Raw genomic sequence first — 26,467 nt, 5'->3', positions numbered from 1 at the left:
TCATGACACACCAACATATCTGGCTCAGTTATGCGTTATTTACTTGGCTGAGACAAATATGGTCCATGTTTGGCCCTTGTATGAAAGCCACAATTGGTCCAATTATGTACCGTAATTCACTAAGGCATGTGGGCCAGGCAAAAGTTGATTGTGTGGGCCAGATCTGGGCCAGAGAAATTTTACTATGTAAGTAGTGACTTAAGGTTGAAGGAAAGTAGTGGAGTAAAAGTACCGATACTGCACTAAAAATGTATTTAAGGGAAAGTAAAGTACACACTTTTACTTTTACTACTTAGTAAATTAATTACAGTAGTTTGAATATTTGTTATTTGTTACTTTACACCACTGGGTGACATATATCACAGAAGAGTTCAAAAGAGGACAAATCATTGGTGTGCGTCTCGCTGGTGCATCTGTAACCAAGACAAAAAGTCTTTGTGATGTATCAACAGCCACATCCAACAGAAATAACTGTGGATGCAAGAGGAAGCTGTCTGAAATGGATGTCTCTTGCTGCAAAATTAAATGTGCACTTCAACTCTCCTGTTTCCACCAGGAGGGGTAGAGTTATGGGTGGGGTTAGGTTTCTAAAGACAAAAATTGAAAAGCCTAAATGTGTGTGAATAGGAGAGTGTGTGGGTGATTACTAGTACTATACACTCTCAGAAATACTGGAGCTGTCACTGGGGCGGTACATTTTCAAAAGACCTACCTAAAAAGTACCTTTGAGGTACCATTATAGATGCTTCAGGTACAAATAAATATGTACCTTTTGAAAAGTTACTGCCCTAGTGACAGCTCCTTGTTATTTCTGTGAGTGTACTGAAGGTTTTACTCTCTATGCTGGGTTGCAGCTGGAAGGGCATTTCACTGTGTAAATGATGGTTCATTCCACTGTAGTGACTCAGGCAGGGGGTTGTGATAACTAAACTAGTCCCCTACACTGCAAACATGACTGAAAATGACTTCAGGAAGTGGTTAGCAGGTGGCAAATGGGTGAGGGTGGAGCTCTTATCTTATCAGTCTGTCAAAAGTCACAAAGTTACAGCAGTTCTGCCAAACTAACCACAAGTTAGCCAAGGCTATGAGTGTTTTAAGTATATGATTGATAGACTACAAAAACTTCTAACATTTGGATAGCAGAATGTGCGTTTGGTAGTGTCTGTGTTGTAGTAAATTAGACAATTCTTGAGGTTAGAACCTCTAAAAAACTACTGACAAACCACAAATCTGTTTCTTTGGAGATTATGAGCTCCAATAATATTTATGCAAGTCGCAAAAGGAGGAAACCTGTCCAGAAAAGGTAATAGTTTTATTTTATATTGGTGTGTATTTTATATTGATGTTTTACCATCTTTTTTACCAAATTGCATTGGGCCATGTCTAAATCCATTCTAAAACATTGTTTAATTACCTCGGACCAGAATGAACCAGAACGCATTTGCTTAGTATGTAGGCGAACATTTGAGAATACACAGTGTGAGGACTGAGAGAGTACAGTATAACAGATTGATTTAAAAGTGTCTTATGGTTCTGAAGCAAATCTTCATATGACAAATTCCAAAATTGTCCTAAAACAGTAATGTTGTGTTTTTTTCTCTTTTTATGTTAGTGTGAAGCAGCCTCTTACATGTGTTAAATCCAATCCATCCAAGCGACACCGGGAGCGGATGAATGAAGAGCTGGACAGCTTGGCCAGCGAGATCCCTTTCCCACAGGAAATCGTATCCACGCTGGACAAACTCACCATACTGAGGCTAAGTGTTAGCTACCTGCGGGCCAAAAGTCACTTGAATGGTAATGCATGGTAAAATCTTCTGTTCAACATCTTGAACAGAAGATGTTGTCCAATTTCTGGCTGTATTGAATATTTTTATGCATTAGTCTCTCATTTAGATTATGAAAATGTGTCTAATTATTATTGTGGAAGGTGGCAAAACCCAAGTATTATGTAGTTGTGCTAAATTTGAGCTTTTGTAGCTTTTAGACTAAAATCATTTAATAGGAAAGGAAACACTTGAGAATGAGGAAAATTAATAAATTATTGAGGTTACATTATCTTACAAGGGTCTATATCACTTATCATTGCAGTATAAATTTTAATTTAAAGACAAAAAAGAGTTTTATATAATAACTTGATGTAGCGGAATTCAGTTTACAATTCAAACTAGTTTGTCCCGTGAACACTTAGCATTGGTTATATTAATTCTACACTGTTATTCTTAGCGGCCTCATAAAAATAACAATTCTTAATCAATTTATTTTTGAGCACCAAATCTGTTAAAAATATTAACAAAAGACATTCACCAGGCTTTATGCAACCGGATTTTCCCTTCAGATTTAATATGGAAGTAGGACAGAGCTACATGGAGTTCCTTATTTGTTTGCAATAGATTGAGCTTATCAGAGGACATCCCAGTCTGTCAGCAGTTTTATTGCAGGATGAACCATATTTGAGAAAACACAAGTAATATACAAAGGAAATATGCTTTGTAAGGTCATAAAAATAGGTGGTTCTTTGTGATGAATACATTTTATCTTGCAGCTGTCCAGAATATCTTCATGGTCGCATGAATCAAAATTCAAAGTACTTCTTACGCAATGCTGGTATTTGATAAAGAGATTATAAAGGGCTATGTAGGTACAGTAATTAATACTTGCAGGGCTTAGCTGTAAAATTGAACCCACTAGGACAACTGTTTTGAATTAACAAGGTCACTTTTCCTAAACCTGAAACAATTGTTTGCAATAGTTTTGAAAGTCTCAAAGAGATTAGTTGCATTGATTTATATTCGGTTATATTTGCCAATTTTCCATCTCATTTGTTTTAATGTAAAGTAGATACATTTAAAAAGCTTAGTTTTGGTAAGGGTTTTTTTTCTTTTACTAACCAAGTTAACTCAAAACATAACATAACAGTACTATTGTTGTCACATCACTGGTTCGTTCCTGCTGCTCCAATCGCCATTCTCCCTCACCATCTCGTTCCCTCAACTCCAATCATCACTCTCCTTCTCCAGCCACCACTCACCACACCCTTGCACAATCACCGGAATACTAATTACACAAACCTGCACCAGCAATCACCAGTCCCTTATAAAGACTCACCTTTTCCAGCCATACAACAGCTGGAATCAAAGTCAGATGGTTCACCTCACCCTCTCCCCTGCTCACCTTCTTCCGTGGATGTTTCCCTTCTCCTGTGGAAGTTTCCCTTCTCCCGTGGATGTTTCCCTTCTCCAGTGGATCTTTCTCCTAACCTGTGGATGCACATGCTGTGGTTAAGGGAAGTGACTTTATACTCTGATGGTTGAATGAAGATCCTTGTTTACAATGTGAATCGCTTACAAGACTGCTGTCATTCCAAGAATATCACTTACGTGCTTCTCCTGTTAAACTATCCACATTGTTTTGAATAAATTGACAAAAAGAGATAACCATCCTTGCCTTCATTGTGTGATTGTGACAGGATTCCAGCCCTGAAGACAAACACACATAGTAATGGAAGCTAACGCTGTGCTAACAGGAAGTTCACCAGACAGTTCGCTGGAACGGTACATTCCATGCGACAGACACTACCTTCCGCTCCCATGAGCGCCGCTACAACCCCAGTGGTCATTACGAATACACCCCTCGCTTGCCCCATGAGCTACTCAGGCGATCCTAATACCTGCAATGGCTTTGGACTGCAGTGCTCATTTTACATAGAGGCTAATGCTAACCAATTTCCCAATGAGATTTCCAAAGTTGCTTTCACCATCTCCCTTCTTACAGGAAGAGCTCTACAGTGGGCAGATGGGCTCTGGAATGCAAGCAGCCAGTGATGGCTACCTACCAGTCGTTTATGAGTCATTTCAAAGAGGTGTTTGCTGTACCACTTACCCCCACTATCTGTACATGATGAACTGATAAACCTGAAACAAGGTAACTCCACCATTCACGACTTCACATTGCAATTCCGAGTAGTCACCATTAGCAGCGGCTGGAATCAAGTGGCCCTCCTCACCACTTACCGGAAAAATTTAAAGCCTCAAATTCGTAGACAGATGGTAATTTATGATGACAATGCCAACCCAGAAACTTTTATTAAGAAAGCCATCAGTGTGTCACAGCACCTCTCTGCCTGTCCATCCTCTTTGTCTGTTTACCCTGTTTCACCCACAAGAGCTCCATCACCACCATCGGACCCAGAAGAACCCATGATTACAGATGTCTTCTGTTTTGCATTTGCCGAACGACTAAGACACATCCATAATCACCTTTGCCTATACTGTGGAGAATCCAACCATCTCATCTCGGCCTGCCCAGTTCGCCCCACTCGCCTAATGGTGAGTAAAGTCACACTCACTCCATGAGTGGGACACAAAAATTGTCCTACTCATTCTTCCTCAAGCCAATGTGGCTTGTCGACATAAAATGGAGCACCGGAGACATTCAAGGATGGAGTTCTGCATGCACCACAAATGGTCACATTGCTCTCCCTGCTGTTCACACTCCGCATCGTACCTCCCTTTCTACCTCATCGTACCTCCACCACTATGGAAAACTCACCTCCTTCTTCAAACCCCTCTATTCCATATACACCCCCTACCTCTACGTTTTTAGCAAGGAACGAGCCACACAGTTACCCACATCGGTCCTGGGACTGTAGTATCGACCTGCTGCCTAACGTCAACTACCACATGGTAGGATTTATCCCCTATCCCCTCCTGAGCACGAGGTGATGGAGGATTACATCAACGAGGCGCTCAGTCAAGGGTTCATCAGACCATCTACCTCCCCAGCCTCATCCTGCTTCTTCTTTATTGCCAAGAAGGATGGAGGACTGAGGCTTTGTGTAGATTACAGGGTCTTTAATGCAGCCACAGTCAAGTTTGCCTACCCTTTGCCTCTGGTTCCGGCTGCCTTGGAAGAGCTCTGCGAAGCCTGCATCTTCACCAAGCTTGACCTCCAAAGCGCATACAACCTTATCCATATCCGGGAAGGGGACGAGTGGAAAACTGCTTTCATCACTCCCTTCGGTCACTATGAATATCAGGTGATGCCCTATGGCCTTTTTTAAAGTTTTATGAATGAGATCTTCAGAGACTTCTTTCATCATTTTGCTATAATTTACATAGATGACATCCTAATTTTTTCCCGTAATCTAGCAAAACATCAATCTCATGTCCAAAAAATCCTCCAACGTCTCCGAAAGAATCATCTCTATTTAAAAGCCGAAAAATGTGAGTTCCACCAACCCTCGATCTCCTTCCTTGGGTGTGTGATCTCTGCTGAGGGGGCCAGCATGGAAAGAAGCAAAGTGGACTCCATTTCCCAGTGGGAAGAACCTAAAACTCTGAAGGAGTTGCAGAGGTTTCTGGGATTTGCCAACTTTTATCGACGGTTTTTTATCGACCTCAAGGAAGTGTTTACCACTGCACTTGTTCTCCATCATCTGGATCCCACACAGCCTGTCATTGTGGAGGTTGATGCGGCTGATGCCGGAGTTGGAGCCATTTTATCACAGTGGTCTGGTGAGCCCCGAACCCTCCATCCGTGTGCATACTTTTAATGGAAGTTATCACCAGCTAACCAGAGTTATGGCATCGGGGACCACGAGCATTTAGCCATCAAGCTGGCCTTGGAAGAATGGTGTCACTGGCTTGAAGGAGCACAGTTCCCTTTTACAGTCATAACAGACCACTAAAACCGGTATCTGCGCGATGCTGAATGCAGGCCAAGCTTGCTGGTCCCTATTCTTTGCCCGTTTCAATTTCAACATAATCTACCAACCAGGCCATAAGAATATTAAGGCCGATGCCCTCTCTTGGATGTATTCACCAGAACCAATTTCTGATACCCCCGAACCAGTCCTACCTTCCACAGTCTTCCTTGCTCTCATCCTGTGGCAGTCGGACGAAGAGATCTGAGCTGCCGGTGCTGAAGAACCAGCACCCCCCGAACTCCCTCCTGGTCGTATGTACATGCCTTCCAGATGCCGTATTTCACTCCTGGATAGTGTGCACACCTCCCTCAGCTCAGGACACCCAGGCAGCAGGCGAACCCTCTCGCTCCTCCAACAGAGGTATTGGTAGCCCAATATGACCAGGGATGTCACCCAGTACGTCCAGGGTTGCTCAATCTGTGCCATCACTGCCACGTCTCCTCGTCTGCCCGAAGGTAAATTAGAGCCACTGCCCATTCCCCGCCAACCCTGGACCCACTTAGGAGTAGACTTTGCCACCAATTTACCTCCATCACAAGGATATACCACATTCTTGTTGTTGTAGACCGCTTTCCAAGTTCTGCAAATTAATCCCTTTGAAAAGTCTCCCCACAGCTCTAGAAACGGCTGAAGCCCTCTTTCATCATGTCTTCTGGAATTACGAGCTCCCCGAGGACATTATATCTGATCGGGGTCCACAAGTCATATCCAGGGTCTAGTGGGCACTCTTCCAACTACTGGGCACTACCATCAGTCTGTCCTAAGCTTATCACCTGCAGACAAACGGTCAGACCGAGCATTAAACCCAAGAGATTTCCCGCTATCTCCGGACGTACTGCTCACAACATCAGAACACCTGGAGCCAATATCTAATGTGGGCTGAGTATGCACAGAATTTCCTTCAACAATCTTCCACCAGTCTAACACCCCTTTAATGTGTTTTAGGATACCAACCCTCCTTGTTCCCATGGTCCGGCGAGACCTCTGAAGTGCCTGCGGTAGATCACTGGTTCCGCGAGGGTCTGGGACTCAGCTCATGTCCATCTCCAGCAGGCAGTACGGAGGTATACTAACGCTGCCAATTGTCACCGTCTACCCAATCCTATCTATCAACCGGGAGAATAGGTATGACTTTCCACAAGGGACATCTGCCTCTGTCTGACATGCCGCAAGCTGAGTCCCCGCTACATAGGATCGTTCACCGTGCACTCCCAGATCAACCAAGGCACCTTCTGCCTCAACCTCCCTCCACAATATCGTATTGCACCCACCTTTTCATTTATCCTTGCTCAAACCCTATTTTGACCCTGTCTCTCCTACCTCCACAGACCCGGAACCCGACCAAGCTGAAATCATCCCAGACAACATCTACCAAGTCAAAGAGATTCTAGACCCCACTCACCTTGACGAGTTCCTCACCTTGACGAGTTAACTCAAAACATAACATAACAGTACTATTGTTGTCACATCACCAGCTTGTTCCTGCTGCTCCAATCGCCATTCTCCCTCACCATCTCGTTCCCTCAACTCCCAATCATCTCTCTCCTTCTCCAGCCACCTCTCACCACACCCGTGCACAATCACCAGAATACTAATTACACACCTGCATCAGCAATCTCCAGTCCCCTATAAAGAATTACCTTTTCCAGTCGTACAATGGCTGGAATCGAAGTCAGATGGTTCACCTCACCTTCTCCCCTGCTCACCTTCTGTGGATGTTTCTCTTCTCCCGTGGATGTTTCGCTTAACCTGTGGATGCAAATGCTGTGATTAAGGGAAGTGACTTTATACTCTGATGGTTGAATGAAGATCCTTGTTTACATTGTGAATCGCTTACAAGACTGCTCTCATTCCAACAATATCACTTACCTGCTTCTCCTGTTGAACTATCCACATTGTTTTGAATAAATTGACAAAAAGAGATTACCATCCTTGTCTTCCTTGTGTGACAATTGTGAAAGGTTATTATATTTTAGACAAACTGTTTCCATTTTATTAAATAATATATTTTATTTATTTTATGGCAAAGCTGAGTTTTCAACATCAGATTTCAGTTTGACATGATGCTTCAGAAATCATACCACAATATGCTGATTTGGTGCTCAAAAAAAAAAAAAAGTTTTAGACCCTGCATCCACTAGAATGGAGATCACATGCCAGGTGCTTTCAAAGCATTTGACCAAATTTGAAGCCTTTTCACCATGATATTGGACATTTGTCATCTAATCAATTAGCTGTGAGCCTCTGCCTATTGTAATTTGAAAATACAGGTGTAGAAAAGGCAGCACTTTGTTCTAAACACAGAATTTTTTATTGTTTGTATTAAAATTTACAAAGATTATATAGAAAAAAGATCACATTTAGTTAATAAAGTTAAAAACCAATTTCCACGCATTAAATTACAACTTTAAAAAAATGGTCAGGCTGGAAAATGACCAGCTTAATCCGTCTAAAACCAGCTTGACCAGCCTGGTTTAAGCTAGACATATAGCTGGTTTTGGCTGGGCTTCCAGCCTACCTGTCTAGGTTGATCAAGCTGGTTTTAGTTGGTCATTTTCTAGCCTGACCAGCTAAGACCAGGCTGGAAATGGCTGGAAACCAGCCTGGAAATGGCCAAAACCCCTCTAAAACCAGGCTGGTTGACCAGCTAAAACCAGCCAACCAGCCTAGGCTGGTTTAAGATGTTTTTTTCTATAGGGATCAGCTTAGATACGAATCATTAACCATTCAAACTGTTTAATTGTCTCCAGTTCTCCACTTAACCATCTGTCTTACACATTCACCATGTTTGTGGTATTTCAAGTCCAATACACGCACTGTTATGGTCAATAATAGTCAAGAGGAAGAGCATGGATCTGCTCTTCTAATTCTTATATTGGAAATAGTTAGTCATCTGGTTAACTTTTAAGGATAATACAAATTGGGACACCCATTTTTTCAAAAGTTATTTTGACAAACAATATGCAAATTGTGGCTAAGCATTGATAGGTGCTTCCACACTAGCATTGCTGAAAAGATGAGATATACTTAGCTTCGTAAAACCTGTCTCTGTGCTGGCTCTCTAGTCTGTAGAAAAGCAAACTAGATTTTTTGGTAAAACCCAGCTTTATCACACAAAACATATCTATCATATTTATTAATGGTCAGAAAAGTCTACAAAAATAATAAACAGGGAAAAAATAAACAGGAGGGCTAATAACTCCAATAATTCCAATTCATTTTGCATTTGAAAAAGACTTTTATAGGTGGTGATGAAACACTGAGCCAGTTTGCCTTGATTTCAGATTGGTTATTTTACTCTAAACCAAGCTGGATCAGTTTTTATTAGAAATCTAAAGCGTGGCAATTTTAAAAAGCATGTCATTGTTGGAACCATATGCACATGACAGCTGTGCCAGACAGTACACACACACACGCACGCACGCACGCGCACACACACACACACACACACACACACACACACGCACACGCACACGCACACGCACACACACACACACACACACACAAACAAAGCAGATCCAGCCATCACCAAGGACACCAATATGGTCTGATGAGTTACATGAACACTAACACTGCAGTGGCTACATTTCTTTCACTAAAGCAATGTTTTATATTATGTTTTATAATATACAACTGCAAGTTTAAATGTACTTGTTTTGCTTTTGTCAAGCTTCCCCTGATGCAACACCGATTCAGACATACTACAGTCCAGAGCAGTTGCAACTAGAGAACTCTACTTTTCTGGAGCTAAACTTTATTTGCAGGTTAAGATGTCTGTTGGACAGCACTTCTGGCTTTCTTGTAAGTTATTAAAGAATCATAAATAAAAAGTAAAAAAATAGACAAATTGATTATTAGACACTACATTCAAAAGTTTTTGGACACCCCTCCAAATCACTGAATTCTGGTTGAAGTCACTTCATGCACACTGCTTCTACAGACATCTGAGAAAGTATGGGTCACTGTCAGGAGTTCAGTGATTTCAAGCGAGATACAGTGATAGGTTGCGACCTGTAAGATATGTCTTTAAGTAAACCATGCTACCACTGGACTCTTGATAAGTTTCAGCATACTCATACATTTTGGACAATTTCATGCTTTTGACTTTGTGGGAACAGTTTGAGACATGAATGAGTGTGTTTTGGTGTGGAGGAAAACTTAAGTGGAGTGCATAAAGTCCCGACTTCAACCTGATTGAACATATTTTGGATAAATTAGAGCAGAGACAGTGAGCCAGCTTGGCAGGGGTGTAGCAAGTGAGGGGAAAAGGGTGACAGGAGTGCATGGGGCCCTGGCAATTTAGGGCCCCAGCAAATTCACTTAAATGGTCACCCCAACCCCCACCCCCCCACAACTTTGTAACCCAGATGTAGATCAAATTATACGTTCAATATGGAGGAAAATGTCTACTACTGTCACTACTTTTTAAGCAGCAACCATGTAGCAAAATTGGCCTATTGTACTCTTTTGTATCTTAAAGAGCCCATATTGTACATGAAATAGGGTCATATTTAGGTTGTAAGGGTCTCCAACAACAGTCTAATATGCATGCAAGGTCAAAAAACACTGTCATGGTCTTATAATCTGCATTTATTGTTACCTAATTATCCCAGCGACTCCCATATGAATCGTTCAGCGATTCCTTTGTTCCCAACCCCCTCCTCAGCGCGAAGCTAATGTGCGCTGATTGGACCGATGACAGCCTGCTGCGATTGGTCGACAGTGACAGCCTTCAGCGCGAGACAGAGTGAAATGCCCAGCAGATAATCAACAATATAAAAGTAGTCACAGTGCATACACGCTTCATAGTGTAAGGCTTTTTTCACACACACACACACACACACACACACACACACACACACACACACACAACCCTCCTCAGAAGAACTGGGGAGATCGACGCAAGTCTCCTAGCTGTCACACACTCGACCTGCTTTCTCTCTCTCTCTCTCTCTCTCTCTCTCTCTCTCTCTCTCTCTCTCTCTCTCTCTCACACACACACACACACAACCCTCCTCAGAAGAACTAGGGAGAGCGACGCGAGTCTCCGGTCTCCTAGCTGTCGCTCACTCACTCGACCTGCTCTTTTTCTCTCTCACACACACACACACAAACAAACACACACACACACACACACAAACACATCACGCTCCTCAGAAGAACTAGGGAGAGCGACGCGAGTCTCCGGTCTCCTAGCTGTCGCTCACTCACTCGACCTGCTCTTTTTCTCTCTCTCACACACACACACACACACACACGCACACACACACAAACAAACACAAACACACAAACACATCACGCTCCTCAGAACAACTAGGGAGAGCGACGCGAGTCTCCGGTCTCCTAGCCGTCGCTCACTCACTCGACCTGCTCTTTTCCTCTCTCACACACAAACACACACACACACATCACGCTCCTCAGAAGAACTAGGGAGATCGACACGAGTCTCCTGTCTCCTAGCATTTAACTTTAAATCCGTAAACAAAGCGGCACGCGTCGCGTTTTCAACGTGGCTTACATGCGATAAGAGAATATAAAGAGCAACCGCGTGTACTGTACCAGGTTAACAAGTAACAAAACAATAAATACATTAATTTGCAAGCTAGAGTAAACGAGGCAACAATTTTAATCGCACTTACTTACACTAGTGAATAAACCTTAACCACTGACTCTTCACAGTTTCATCTTTGGGTAGAGACTGTCAATATTATCCATCTGAGCACAGCGTGACTTCATTCGACCTGCGGCGTCTGTGTGTGTGTGTCTTCAGGTTTCAAATCTCCCTGGTTTGCGCGCATAACTACTGGCGAGGCTTGTGTTTCGTGGCTGCGTCATCGCGAAACACCTAATGACTCGTTATCAAGGCGACTCGTTTGAAGCACTATGAGTCGACTCTTTTATAGATGAATCAATAATTTTAAACACTGTACACTTACAGATTTAAGCCTTAGCTGGATATTTCACTTCACTTAGAGCTGTGTTACACACTACATGGAAGGGCATTTTCAAAAACCCATAATATGGGCTCTTTAAACATCACTTTTTAATACAAAAAATCTTGCATTGTCTCTTGATATTAGGTTCAGTTAGAGCACAAGTGTCAAATCCAGTTCCTGGAGGGTAGCAGCACTTCACAGTTTAGTTCCAATTCTAATTAAACTCACCTGATCAAACTAGTTGAGTCCTTCAGGCTTGTTTGAAACCTACTATCAAGCATGTTGAAGCAGGGTTGGAACTAAACTGTGTTTTGCGGAGTTTGACACTCCTGAGTTAGAGGGTCATATAGGAAGACTTAATATTATATATCCTGAGAAATCCCAGATAAAACTGCACATTTTGTTCTAGTATTTAAGTATGATTAAGGTAGTCTATGGTATGTGTTTACATTTGTGACTCTGGACCACAAAAACGATTTATACATCGCCTGAATTCTGAATAAATAAGCTTTCCAATAATGTAATTTTTAGGTTTTGTTTTTTTAGGACAGCATGATTTTTGCCAGAGAAAATCTTGAATCTGAGGGATCAAGATAATCAAAATATTGAGAAAATTGCCCTTAAAGCTGTCTGAATAAAGTACAATGCACAATACTAATCAAAAACAGTACACTGGAAACCCTAATGTTGTCTTTACTTAAACATTTAAGTAAAGTTGACTGAACATAACTTAAAGTTTTGCATTTTGGACCTATCACTTAAAAACATGAGTTAATTATGTACCATGAAAATGCATAAACTTAAGATTTCAAGTGTAGTGAGCTCAAAATCATAATTGATCCTTTGAAAAAAAATAGGTCATTTTCACAAATTTAGTCTTGACTGTAAATTTCTAATGTGCAAGGTCTTTTTTTTTTTTTTTTAAATCACATGGCTTCAGGTATAATTATTCATCATAATGTGAATAAATGGCTATATATATATATATATATATATATATATATATATATATATATATATATATATATATATATATATATATATATATATATATATATATATATATACACTCTGATATACATTTACATATATCAGATTTACATATATACATTTATGTATTTATATACATTTTACTCCGAATCAGTGACCTTTTTTCTTTTTTTTTTTGTAGACTATACTTAAATTGTTTAGTTCACCAAACTTAGTACTAAGTTTGGGGAACTGAACAATTTAAAGTTTAGTGAACTAAACAATTTAAGTATCGTCTGCAAAACCGGCAAGTAAAATAAACTTAAATAAGCAAGTTTTGGGAGACTCCATTACTCAATTAAATTGAGACAACGAGTTTACTCAATTAATTTTGTTCAGTCAACTTATTAGGGTTTTCAGTGTAGGAAATTTATCAAATATATCAAGTAACATGATATTTACTTAGTATTATAATACTTTTTGACATAAAAGAGAAATCAATAATTTTAACCCTTACAAAGTATTTTGAATATTTCCAGATATATACATTGTGCAACATAAGACTGATTTTATGTGGTCCAGGGTCACATATGGTCAAATGGGTTAAATGAATTGCTTGTATTTTTATAGGCTGTGAACTTCCAGGGCCGATTGAAGTTCTTGTATGGGCAGAATGAGAATACAGCAGATGGCAAACGCATCCCGCCTCAGCTGGCCCTGTTTGCCCTGGCCTGCCCTCTACAGCCACCTTCAATTCTGGAAATCCGCACCAAGAACTTAATGTTCAAAACCAAGTATAAGCTGGATTTCACACCCATTGCATGTGACACAAAGTAAGAAAGAAGTTTCTATCAATCATGTGTACACTCAAAAACTGGTGTTTGATGATTGTTCAATCTACTTATTTAAACTGAGCTAAAACAACACAATTATTGCATTTTTTTGTTGGTGGCAAATCAATTGATTTGTTTATTCCATTTAAATTTGTAAAATCTAATAAATTAATTTAATTCCTTCATGTTCTCAACACAAATCGATTGCATGGAACCTAGCATTTTTTACAGTGTAGTTTAGATTCTTTATTTTATAATTACTTTACCTTTTGAGAGTTTTTTCTTCTTAAAATAGCTGACTTATAAGTTGATGCAGTTTCCTGCTATGCACTCTTATAATAAGTATCTTTGTATCTCTCAAAGCCACATGTTTTTTTTTTTTTTTTTTTTTTTCCACAGATGGAATATTGTTCTCGGCTACACAGAGGCAGAGCTCTGTAATAATGGTTCAGGCTATCAGTTCATCCATGCAGCTGACATTATGTACTGTGCTGAGGGCCACATGCGGAGTAAGACTCACTTTCATCACATATAGACAAAGAAAATACACTCACTCACTCACTCACTCACTCACTCACTCAAATAATGCACAATAATATACAATTTAGTACTTTAATGTGGTTGCTTGTTGTGCAAGAAACATTGATAAATGTGTATATACTGTACATAGATCTTATTTTAAGTGTAAAAATTTAAATGTACTCACCCTCAAGCTCTGTTATTAATAATGGTAGCAAGACTAGTTAATGTTATTTAAATTAGTTAATAATTTCTCTTCCCTGCAGTGATGAGGACGGGTGAAACTGGGTTGACTGTTTTCAGACTGTTGACTAAACAGAACCACTGGGTTTGGGTTCAGTCCAACGGCAAACTTGTCTACAAAAATGGGCAACCAGATTGCATCATCACATCTCATAGAGTTATAACGTATGCCCTTATTTTTTTCTTTGCTATTTATTTGGTGTCTCTTTTTATATTAATTATTATTTTATATTATTAATTATTATTTTATATTATCTGTTTAATTATTATAAAATAATTACTTGAGATCAAATGTTTACTGTTTATTTATACATAAGTGATTTTAATAATATTAGATGTGCTATTTTTGCCCAGTCCACAGCTCTACAGATGTCTATTAGATGTCTACTGGCACAGCCAGTGGTGAAAAGAGTACAGAAAAATCATACTCAAGTAAAAGTACCATTACTTGCCTAAAAATGTTGTGCAAGTAGAGTAAAAGTATCAGATGTAAGTATTACTCAAAGTATGAGTAAAAAGCCCTTTCAAAAGTACTCAAGAGTAGTGAGAAGTGAGTATTATGCTGTAAAAAGTTGATGCATTTACATGTAATTTGTGGATTTGTGTAAACGTAACATTCTGTGGTGCATTTAGTTATTGCTCAGGAGGCACACAATGTCGTAAGACTATAATATTAGGTTCGATTTAGGATGTGATTTCAGGTGACCAAAATTCAATGTCTAGCCAGCGACTAAGAACAACGTTATTTTAATGTCTAATAACGACGTCAAATAATGTTGATATTTTGTTGATTTTATGTTGAGTTAGAAAGTGACCAAAATCGTCAAGCCAACATCTTAAACCAATGTCATATTGATGAAAATATTGACATTTATTCACCAGGTATAGCAACCAAAATCCAACGTCTGATAGACATCATAGTGGTAACATCCACACAACGTCAAGCTGCAACATCATTAGACATTGATATTTCGTAGACTTTAGGTTGGACGTCGGACGTTCTTCTCATCAGTAACATACATCTAAACAGTCTCTGGTCCAATGCGTGTAAAGATTTTGAACATCTTCGTGGTCACTTTTAATGCTTCTAAACAGTTTGCTGCAATTATAAATCGCCCATGTCTTGAGGTAGTTCATTATGATGCTATTTACTGTACCTCTTCTATGTGTGATTTGATTGGACAATCAAATGAAGGAAATCACTGGACTGAATTTTCTAATCCCCATAGACAAGAAAAAAGTAGTGGAGTAAAAGAACCAATACTGCACTAAAAATAATCTCAAGGGAAAGCAAAAGTACACATTTTTAAAACTACTTTGTAAATTACAATTCCTGAGAAAACTACTTAATTACAGTAATTTGAGTATTTGTAATTTGTTACTTTACACCACTGGGCACCGTATGCTTTCTTTGGGGGGATTTTGGAGCAGCAGGAGGACGCTGTCAGCGAGGAGCAACCAGCGTGGATGCCTTGATCATGACTTGGTGGTCATGAGAGCATAGCCAGCCACCATGCGGAGCCCATGCATCAAGCCTGAACAAGAACTGCCCTTGTGCAGCCCAGCCAACACCTGTGCTTGGTATTGTTGTGAGTGGCTTCCCTTGCAGCAGTGTGGACTCTAGCCATGAGAGACACAAATAACCCACATGCCTTGGATTGGGGTTTCGGCTTAAAGCCCACCTCATTGGGGAGCCCACCATCTGGGGAATACCCTCATACATGCTGTCGTATGAGCACAAGGATCAAGTGGAGAAAAGCGCCCTTTATACCTGTGTTAGCTCACTGTGTACTCCTGGGAAGAAGGGAATGGGGGACCTGGGAGATTTTACATCTTATGTTAGCCCTTATGTTGCACCACTCTAGTTGGTCCTGTGGCTGGACCAGAGGTGATGACACCTTCGCACCCACTGTGGAAGCAACCCAGGAAACCACAGCCATCATGCCTGACTCCTGACTCTAGATCAGTGACCACGCTTTGCACACCAGAGGGTGGTAGTGGGCCCAGTCTGTCATCTAAACATGACAATTCGCACTCCAATGCCGCGATGATGTCCAGTTTCATCAAGTGAAAGCGTGGCCTCAAAGCTTGGATAGAGCACACTGTGGAGGAGTGCAAGTGCGAGTTTTGCAAGTGCGAGCCGAGATCTGTAGATCTTGCAGTGAGGATATGAGCTGTCTGTGCGCACCACATCAACATGCTGGACCCCCAGATATGTGATGCAGTACTCGTGCCCATCATCCAGAGATAGGAAAGGAACCACCGCATCCAGAAATGCAGTCAGAACAACAACAGTGTTGCTCTCTTAGGGAAATCTGCTCTTTTTTTTTTGGACTGCTCTTTTAGAAGTACCTAGCGAAACACAGAGGGTACATCACCCAGCTTGAAGGCTGCTGTCTGCATCATCACCCACAATGGATACATAAAGCTTGATCTCTCTGGATTCAGCTCAGAAGAAGATGTTTCTTCAGTCACGTGAGGCTTCTGAAGCGAAAAGTCTGGCTTGCTGTCCTTCCGGTGCAGGTTATATTATATATAATAGAATTATTCATTCATTCATTCATTTTCTTTTCGGCTTAGTTCCTTTATTAATTCAGGGTCGCCACAGCGAGATAAACCGCCAACTTATCCAGCACATGTTTTACGCAGTGGATGCCCTTTCATCTGCAACCGATCTCTGGGAAACATTCATACACACTCATTCAAACTCATACACTACAGACAATTAGCCTACCCAATTCAAATTATATTAAATATAATATAATAATAATATACCACCTGTGAGGAGTTGTGCTTAGCCAAGAGTTTTACTCTAGCAATTCCCAATGTGTCAGTAGACGCAACGTTGAAGGTCCCGATTTAAAGGGGAACTATGTCACATTGAAAATTTGTTTCTTTGTGAAACCACACTGAATATTTGATTTTATCTTAATTAAGATAAAATGGACTTGTGGAGCTGCGCATCGATGGTTTTGCTCTTTAGTGTTTGTACTTCCAGCAGTGAAATTTAAACTGCACTCAACTGAACTAAACTGAACTTCAACTCTGAAAACTGGACTGACACAGTTTCAATTTACTAGAACTTCTATGTTAAGCTGCGTTGACACAGTCTACATTGTAAAAGCACTATAGAAATAAACATGAATTGAATTTAAATGACTGGGCAAGATGTTGCAGTATTCAGTTTGAAGATGTAAGCTTAGAAAAACTTCATTGCAGGGACGTTTATACCCTTCAAATCCACTTTTTTTTCCTTTAAAATCAGCATGAAATCTAAATTTGCAATGTTTAATTTGGTTTTGGTGTTTAATTTAAGGTTTATTGCATGGTATTGAGGGATTTTGTCTTTGATAGGGCTGAGGAAGGTGAGGAGAACCTGAGAAACCGTGCAGTGATGCTTCCCTTCAGCTTCACTACAGGCGAGGCTGTGCTTTGTGCCATAAACCGGCCCACATCTTCAGATGGCAATGCTCAACCTAGAACCACTAGAACTGTTGACCCTGACTCATTGCTGGTCTCTTTGCTGAAGCAACCCAAGTCAATATGTTTATCTCCTGCAGATGAGCGCTCAGTGCTGGTACAGAGCTTAAGGTACAAGGATCAGGATGGGAGCTATTCCATTAACTCACAAGAAAGTGTTCTTTCAGTCTCTGGAAGCTGTCCATTCAAACAAGAGTCAAATCTCAGCTCTGAAGGAGATGACAGCTGCGAAATCCTGAACTTCATGGAAAGTTTAGGGATCAGCCCAGAAGATTTAAAGTCCCTTCAACAAGATGATCTGTTCATCAAAATTGATTTTGACAGACATAATGACATGGCAGACCTCTCAGATGACATTTTATCTTATGTACAGCAGTCTCTTAAAACAAAGATGGACTGTATGGTTCCAAATAACACCCAGGGCAATGTGAAGGAGCAGGAACTCATCAGTAACCCTGCCCAGACATTAATACTAAATGATTCATGTGATAATAATACATTACTACCTCAGGAACAACAAATGACTTTCATAACAGAAAAGATTGAACCAAAGATTCAGCAATTCACACAAATACAACCTCATATTTCACAGAAGGCAATACCAGCTCTCCAAATAGATCCTCATGAACACCAAGACACAAGGTATCAGTCATGCAATGGGACAGGAATCACACTACCCAAAATTTCACACAACACAATTCAGACAATAAGCCAAAACTCGCAACGCTCAAACCTTCCACCTTTCCATGGGCAGGTGTGTGATGCACTCAGAAGTCCTCAGGCTTGTGGGAACATGGCTGAAGTTATAGAAAGCCACATACAGCAGGTTTCTCCACTCTTGCAGCCAGAGCTCCAGCCATCTGAATGCTTTTACCTGGAAACGCCCATTCTGGATCCAAAGCGGTGCATCAGCTGCTCCCAACAGCTCTCTTCACCTCATTTTACTGAAGGTGATCCTGTTGAGTTTACCACTCAGGACCTAGAGGACCTGATAATTAACATGAATGGTATTGGAGAGAGGAACATCTACTCAGGCCAGGACAGAGGAATGGGCAAAACATCGAGCCTGGATCAACAAGCTTACATCGGAACAGTAAGAACCAAAGCATTCCTATGAAGCTCAATTGCCTTCACATTTTTTGGCATTTAATGTTCCAAGAAGAACGAACCCATTTTAAACAAAAAACAGCATTTACTGTTAGAATTTATTGATAAAAGGGACAGAATTTTAAAGAAATTACCAAAACACAAGCTTCTATCAGTTATTGGATGGGAGGTGCACAGTGAGTACTAAAAAAGTACTAAAGTACTAAAGTTTTGTTCACGCTTCAACTGAAGTGATATAGACTAAGGGTGCACTCACATTAGGTACAGTTGCCTTGAACCGTGCCAAAGCGTGAATGTTTACAAGTCGATCTCAAAGGTACAGTAGTGTGGGTAGATCGCATGGCATTAAAAAATAGACGTCAGCCTATCATCCATTCTCACAGAAATTTGTTGCTTGATTAACATACAGGGCAGCCAGTCTGTATTCTGACCTTTTCTGACACATGGGTAACCATAGAGTTACGGAGTGTCGAAAGCAGGTAGTGAAGTTGACGTGGTGAAGTCCAAATATTGTTCCACAATGATCATTTGGTAGTGGGCTTGAGGCTATCAGCAGCTACTGTCCAGACTATGCAAGGTATGCGTTCAGAGTTCAGATGCAAAAACTTTTAAGTGCCACCTAAAATGTTATTCTAAAATGAGCATTTTTTTTCAATCTCTTATGTGTAGATTCAGTCATTTTAAGAAAATGTTGCTTTCATTGCCTTTAACATGAAATAACTGAACATAAATATAAGAGGCTGTAAAAAATGCTCAGAAGAAAATTCCAGATAGCACTTAGAGGGTTTTGCACCTGAACTCTTCATGCATTGTAAAAAAACAGAATTATCAATATGTTTATAAATTAATATATGTTTTGCTTTTTTAATATTAGGCAGATCATTTTGATTGGTCATTTTATAAGTACCCCTGATTTAGATTAAGTTCTATCAGTGAATGATTTATTTAAATAATTTGAGTCTAATAATTAGAAAGACCCAAAAGTCATTTGTTCATTATTTGGAGTACACTGGATGCACTGTGTATTTCATTTACCTAACATTGATTGGCCCTTTAGTTATTTGTTTGTACATTGGACAACATTGGTCACACTGTTATTGGTACTTCCAATCAATTTAATTCAATTTGCAAACTGTAAGCTATAAAAGTTTCATTCATTCATTCATTCATTTTCTTTTCAGCTTAGTCTCTTTATTAATCTGGTGTCGCCACAGCAGAATAAACAAGCAACTTATCCAGCACAGCAGTTTTACACAGCGGATGCCCTACCAGCTGCAACCCATCGCTGGGAAAGATCTATACATTCAAATTCACACGCTACGGACAATTTAGCTTAACCAATTCACATTCTGCAGGTCTTTGGACTTTTGGGGGAAACCGGAGTACCCGGAGAAAACCCCCATGAACATGAAATGTAATTGTCATGTAAACACATGGGCAAAACTCATAAAAAGGTTACTATTGCGTGTGTGTGTGTTTACATTGTTATGTAAATGGGCCCCAAAGTGGATATTTTTAAAAATGCTGCATTTTCATGTACGTGTATATGGGGTTGGGCCGATAAGAGATATTATATCGAATCGTGATAAAATTTATGTCGATAACAATGATAAGCTCTGGACTTTTTTTTTACTCTATAGTGATCTGAGACAATTACACAGCAGAAATGTGCAATAATGGGAATCTAGACTTGTGGTGATATTAGACATGTACTGAATTTTCGGCCCCCAAAAATGAGCGGCCATTGACAATAGTTTATGCTATTAAGGCCCAATCCCAGTCCTATCTTTGTGAAGGTGAAGTGCTTTAAAATGTACCCCTAAGAAATGGGACAGCACTACAATACCTGCACACATCATCATATGTCATCGCAATCTCTTGCTTCATATGAGATTGACAATCACGACTGCTGTAGTTATTCCAGTTCAGGAAATCACTGAGTGCAACGGTATCATGTTATTATAAAAAAAAAAAAGAATAATAATATATATATATATATATATATATATATATATATATATATATATATATATATATATATATATATATATATATATATATATATATTTATATATGTATATGTATGTATGAGGGTGTATATATGTGTATGTATGTATGTATGTGTGTATATATATATATATATATATATATATATATATATATATATATATATATATATATATATATATATATATATATATATGTATATGTATATATACATATATATATGTATGTGTGGAATGGGGAATTTTCATTTCAGTTTTGTCTTCAGTAAGTGAAATACATGCTCAATCAGATTTAGGTCAGGTGATTGACTTGGCCATTGCATAACATTCCACTTCTTTCCCTTCAACAACTCTTTGGTTGCTTTTGCAGTATGATTTGGGTCATTCTCCATCTGCACTGTGAAGCGTCGTCCAATGAGTTCTGAAGCATTTGACTTAATATGAGCTGAACATACTGCCTGAAACACTTCAGAATTCATCCTGCTGCTTTTATCAGCAGTCACATCATCAATAAATACAAAGGGACCAGTTCTACTGACAGCCATACATGTCCATACCATGGCACCACTACCACCATGCTTCACTGCTTAGGCTCATGAGCAGTTCCTTTCCTTCTCCATACTCTTCTCTTCCCATCACTCTGGTACATGTTGATCTTGATCTCATCTGTCCATATGATGTTGTTCCAGCACGGTGAAGGCTTTTTTAAAACTCTAACCTGGCCTTCCTGTTTTTGAAACTCATCAATGGTTTACATCTTGTGGTTAACCCTCTGTATTCACTCTGGTGTAGTCTTGTATTGATTGTTGGCTCTGAAACACATACATCTACCTCCTGGAGAGTGTTCTTGATCTGGCCAACTCTTGTGAAATGTGTTTTCTTCAATAGGAAATAATTCTTTGGTCATCCACTACAGTTGTTTTTTGTGGTCTTCCGTATCTTTTGGTGTTGCTGAGCTCACTTGTGCATTCTTTCTATTTAAGAATGTCCAAACAGTTGTTTTGCTTGACTGATCTTTGGATCTCATCTTGAGAGTTGACAGTAACAGATTCCAAATGCAAATACTTACAAATACCAAATGCACACTTAAAAATGAACTTTGAACCTTTTATCTGCCCATTGTATTTGGGATAACAACACACATCTGGCCATAGAACAGCTGAGAAGCCAATTGTCCAATTACATTTGGACCCATAACAAGTAGGAGGCACATATGCAAACTGTTGTAATTCCTACACCGTTCACCTGATTTGGATGTAAATACCCTCAAATTAAAGCTGACAGATATCTGCAGTTAAAGCACATCTTGTTAGTTTCATTGTTTATCCATTGTGTAGTTGTATAGAGCCAAAAATTGTGTCGATGTCCAAATATTTATAGACCTAACTGTATATGTATACTATTGGATGCTCAAAACAATATGAGGTGCCTCATGCTAAACGTAACCTTAGATTTGAATAGATTCTTGCACAGTCATGATAAAATCTCAAAACGTTCTAATCAGACTAAAATCATCTCTCTAATCAGTTTCAGAATGGAGGCCGCACAAACTATGCATGGGAGAGAAACACAGCACATCTGGTACAGAATCCCAACCAGCACCAGAACAGACCCCATCCAAACCTTTATTCTAGAGGATACTTTGATAAATCAGTTGTTACCAAGCTGTGATCTGAGGTGATATGCCAGAAATAGCCAAAGTAAGGTATAATAAAAGAATGGAGAAGCATAAACAAAAAAGACTGCACGTGGACCAAGAAAAGCACAACTGTCCTGTGTGGCTCAGCATGACATCTAAGATGAATGAAGAACCAGTCTGCTTGGATCAGAACGATATAAGAATCGTTCATCAGTGGCTTCCCTGTTATATGAACAGTACTGTCACTGTCCTTTGATGAATGTCTCTTTACATGTCTCTCGAGAAATGTTGCAAATCTATTGGCCTGTCAAAATTGTGTCCCAGTGCAATATATAGAGTATGGAGTGACTGTAAATAGCCTTTAGCAATTGCCAAACAAACCAGGGTTTTTCAAGTATACTATAATATGTGTAAAGTAGGACAACAGGGCTAATCAATATGTAGCTTTTCACATTTTAGCTTTTCTTTTCTAAACATTTCTTAAGTATTTTTTAAGAATTAAGCAATATGACTAATTTGAGTGATTTATACTACACTGGGACTTTATGTCAGCATTTTATTTTCATTTAAACTATAATTTTTATCTTAATATCATGTTTTCTTAACTTTTTTGTAATTTAATTTACGCATGTATTTATTGTAAGAAATGGATTTGAAATATTAATATCAGGAGTATTTATTTGTAATCAGTGTAATTAGGGAACATATTCACTACCTGACAAAAGTCTTGTCGTCTAGTTGATCATTTGGTATCAGAAGTGGCTTTTATGAAAGGCAAAGGCCTCTAGATTACGCTTATTTTACCAAAATAAAATATGATCATGCCTTGATTTGTAATTATTTAATTAGGACAGTAAGGTCAGACTTTGCTTAGACAAAAGTCCCATCACTTAACAGAAGTAATGTACAGTATAAAATATAAAGTCATGGTGAAGGAGCGCTATCCTGCTGAAGAATTTCTCCTGTGGTTTGTAATGTAATGGGCAGCACAAACGTCTTGATACCTCATGCTGTTGATGTTGCCATCCACTCTGCAGATCTGTTGCAAGCATCCATACTCAATGTAACCCCCACAACCATGATTTTTCCTTCACCAAACTTGACTGATTTCCATGAGAATTTTGGGTCCATGTGGGTTCCATTAGGTCTTTTGCAGTATTTGTAATGATTGGGATGCAGTTCAACAGATAATTCATTGGAAAAATTAACCTTCTGCCAATTTTCCAAATGATCAACTAGAAGTCAAGTTATTAATTGTTGCTCTTACAACTGGGATCGGCGACAAGACTTTTGTCAGATAGTGTATGTGGGTCTCTCTGGACTATCATTTATAATTTACCATTTATCATTTACTCATTTTGGTAATTTGTTAAAGACAATCCGACATATATAGCACTTTACAGACAAATGTTTTTGTAAAAAATCATAAATCAACACTAAATTTGAATAGTCAAATATTATTAGCCTGCACTGTAAACTGTATTGTATTTCAATGCTGTTATTTAATCATTTATTGTTATTTAATCATGTCACTGCTAACTGTAAATGTACAAACTGTACATTTTTCTTTTTAACGTAATAAATACATCGGTTAAATGCCTTGCTGAATATTAATAGTAAAAAAAAAACATAGTTTTTAAATAAGTCAATTTGTTTTTCCTAAATGTTTGAATTGTAGTGCTTTGATCCATTTGTGGAACTTGCATCTACTTCGATGTTTCTGAAGAGACTCTTCATCCACTTCACGTTCAGATCCTGTTTTTCTTGACCACGATCAAATGGAATAACAGTTAACATCGGAGGTGAATGGATTGCCCTCATTTTGATCAACAGGGAAACAGTCCAGCACTATAGTGTAGTGTTAATGACAAAAATAAACTTAAATACGTCTGTTTGACGCACCCCTACATGTTTCAGAGGTGGACATTTGTAAGAAAATGTCATTAGTTTAATATTTTGCGTCAGTTTGAGACATCACTCAACATTTCCTTTAAGTTGATTTTTCTGATGATGCAATACCGCCCTCTGTTGGTTGAAAAAGTATTTGACTAGAGCGCAAAAGACTGGTGAACGTCTTTAAGAAACTCAGAGAGCTTTGTGATGGTGAATTTCCTTCTGGAAATGGAACACAAGATGACTTCACTGTGATCATAAAGTGATGGACGTGGTCAGCAACGCACAGCATTCTGTTGTGTTTAAATTATGCTCAGTTACTATCAACCAGCCAAATGTCTGCAAAGAAAATGGCCTCCAAGATCATTACCACCACAACCAGCCTAAGCTATTGAGACAAGGCACAACTGATACTGACCTTATCATCTGAAATTGATTCTCATTAGATTAGACAACCTTTTCCCAATAACATTAGCACCTTTTTCCCTGCGAATATGCCTGCACTGGTCATTCATGGGCCCATGGGCTAGCAAAAGTGCTGTAAAACAGGTAATTGCTAAATTTTGTAAAGATGTTGATTTAAAATGTGTTTTCTGTAATGATAAAGAAGAGAGTATTGGTTATTTATTTTGGCACACTTTATTTTGATTGTCCATTTGTTGAATTTAAGTTAGCCTACATTGCATCTACATGCCAAATAATTCTTATTAGATTATAAGTAGACTGTTAGGTTGGAGTTAATGTAAATTGACATGTACTTGCAACATTTCTTATAGTCTGTTAAATGTATGTTGAAGGAGCAGTATCAAAAGATATTAAGCAGACAGTCTATTAAAACGCAGTGTGGCCATTTATTTTATGATTGTGTTTATACACAATTATTTTAGTGTGATCTTTTCTTTTTGTTAAGCAGAGTATGAATATTGCATTGGAATGCAAATAAAAAGATGTTTTATTTTTTTAAAACATAGAATACAGATGACTTCAAAATTTGGCATATTGTTAATTTGCTCATTATATATGGAAAAGTTTTTACTCATAAATGTAAATGGGCTGTGAAAAAACGAATTTTACTCACTTTAAAATAGAAAGGTCGTTACCTATGTATGATAAAAGAAACAAAAAATGTTGACAGATTTTGACAGTCATATATGTCCCACGCTGCTAAAAACACTATTAGGACAAGAAGAAGAATTGTTTGGAGACATTGGTCTTCAGTATTGCATTTATAAATGTGCTGCAAAGTTTTTGTTTTCAATTCCCCGCTATGACAGCGCAGCTGGACTCACGTGGGGATTACAGTTGTCTGCTAACATGCAACAAAAATATGTTTGTAATGAACACTTTTTACCCAAGAGCTTTTTGTATCTGGAAATGGTAAAAAAAAAAAAAACGCGGTTCCAGTTGGTTTTGATTGCCCTGTCTCTACAGATTTGTTAAGTGTGTGATCAGTGTTTTTGTTTGTTTCTTCAGAAGCAAAGTTAGTATCGTCAGCAATACTCTTTTAGTTTTTAAAGACATACCTTAGTCAAAATGATTTAGTTACTAAGTTTATAGTATGCTAATATCACTACAATATTATGGGCTGAAAGATTCACTGTAAATGCTGCTCTCCAAATGTAAGAGCAATTAATCAAACTATTACCGTCGTGTAGGATTTTCGCCGCATTTTGTGACAGGATAGTCTATACACACGCGGCTTTCTGATACTATTCTCTGCACCCACCAAGTCTCTGCATCTTTTTGCTTCCATACGGTGTGCGGTATCAAAAATTCAATTAAAACTACAGTCATTCAGCAGTTCCTCACACCCAATATCTTGTTGGTCAAGGGGGGCATGCATGAAATGTTCCTTAATGAAAGTGAAAGTGCCAAACTGCAGTTAAAGTCAACAAATTAAGAAATTCCGGAGGAAATGTGGATAGCATGGTGACACTAATGACATTAATCGAATTGTGTTCTATAAGATTTAAAACGGGATCATGAAAGGAACATACAGAAAGCAACTCATGTAAAAACCTTAATCATAATATTGTCTAATTCAGATTAAGGCAAATAATTTATTTACTGATGTCCATGTAAACGTAGTCTCTGTCTATCTCCCCTGCGTCTGTGTTGCCGTTGTGAAAATCAGC

The 26,467-nt window shown here is 38.9% G+C and overlaps 1 protein-coding gene across 1 annotated transcript; it reads left to right on the top strand.

Annotated features, from left to right (window-relative positions):
• The first annotated feature begins 1,083 nt into the window (after window positions 1–1,083).
• On the top strand, window positions 1,084–23,269 carry ahr1a (aryl hydrocarbon receptor 1a). The gene is made up of 15 exons (XM_056475180.1): window positions 1,084–1,303; window positions 1,613–1,807; window positions 3,775–3,893; window positions 3,967–4,328; window positions 4,715–5,038; window positions 5,279–5,511; window positions 5,895–6,067; window positions 6,653–6,763; window positions 7,036–7,134; window positions 9,363–9,508; window positions 13,243–13,445; window positions 13,845–13,954; window positions 14,231–14,372; window positions 17,562–18,780; window positions 22,328–23,269. The coding sequence occupies exons 1-15, from the start codon at window positions 1,248–1,250 to the stop codon at window positions 22,469–22,471; spliced, it is 3,636 nt and encodes a 1,211-aa protein (XP_056331155.1). The 5' UTR covers window positions 1,084–1,247; the 3' UTR covers window positions 22,472–23,269.
• Window positions 23,270–26,467: the final 3,198 nt, after the last annotated feature.

Source organism: Danio aesculapii, chromosome 16, assembly GCF_903798145.1.
Source record: "Danio aesculapii chromosome 16, fDanAes4.1, whole genome shotgun sequence".
NCBI lineage: Eukaryota > Metazoa > Chordata > Actinopteri > Cypriniformes > Danionidae > Danio > Danio aesculapii.
The sequence above is the reverse complement of the archived record's forward strand: the minus strand, read 5'-3'. Positions and strand labels throughout refer to the sequence as shown.

Bases quoted from the DNA above. Each gene is read 5' to 3' on its own strand.
- ahr1a (XM_056475180.1), top strand. From the start codon at position 1,248: ATGAGCTCCAATAATATTTATGCAAGTCGCAAAAGGAGGAAACCTGTC. The intron at 6,068-6,652 runs GTATTGGTAGCC...AATGTGTTTTAG, and splicing joins CTCTCGCTCCTCCAACAGAG to GATACCAACCCTCCTTGTTC. The intron at 18,781-22,327 runs GTAAGAACCAAA...CTCTCTAATCAG, and splicing joins AACAAGCTTACATCGGAACA to TTTCAGAATGGAGGCCGCAC.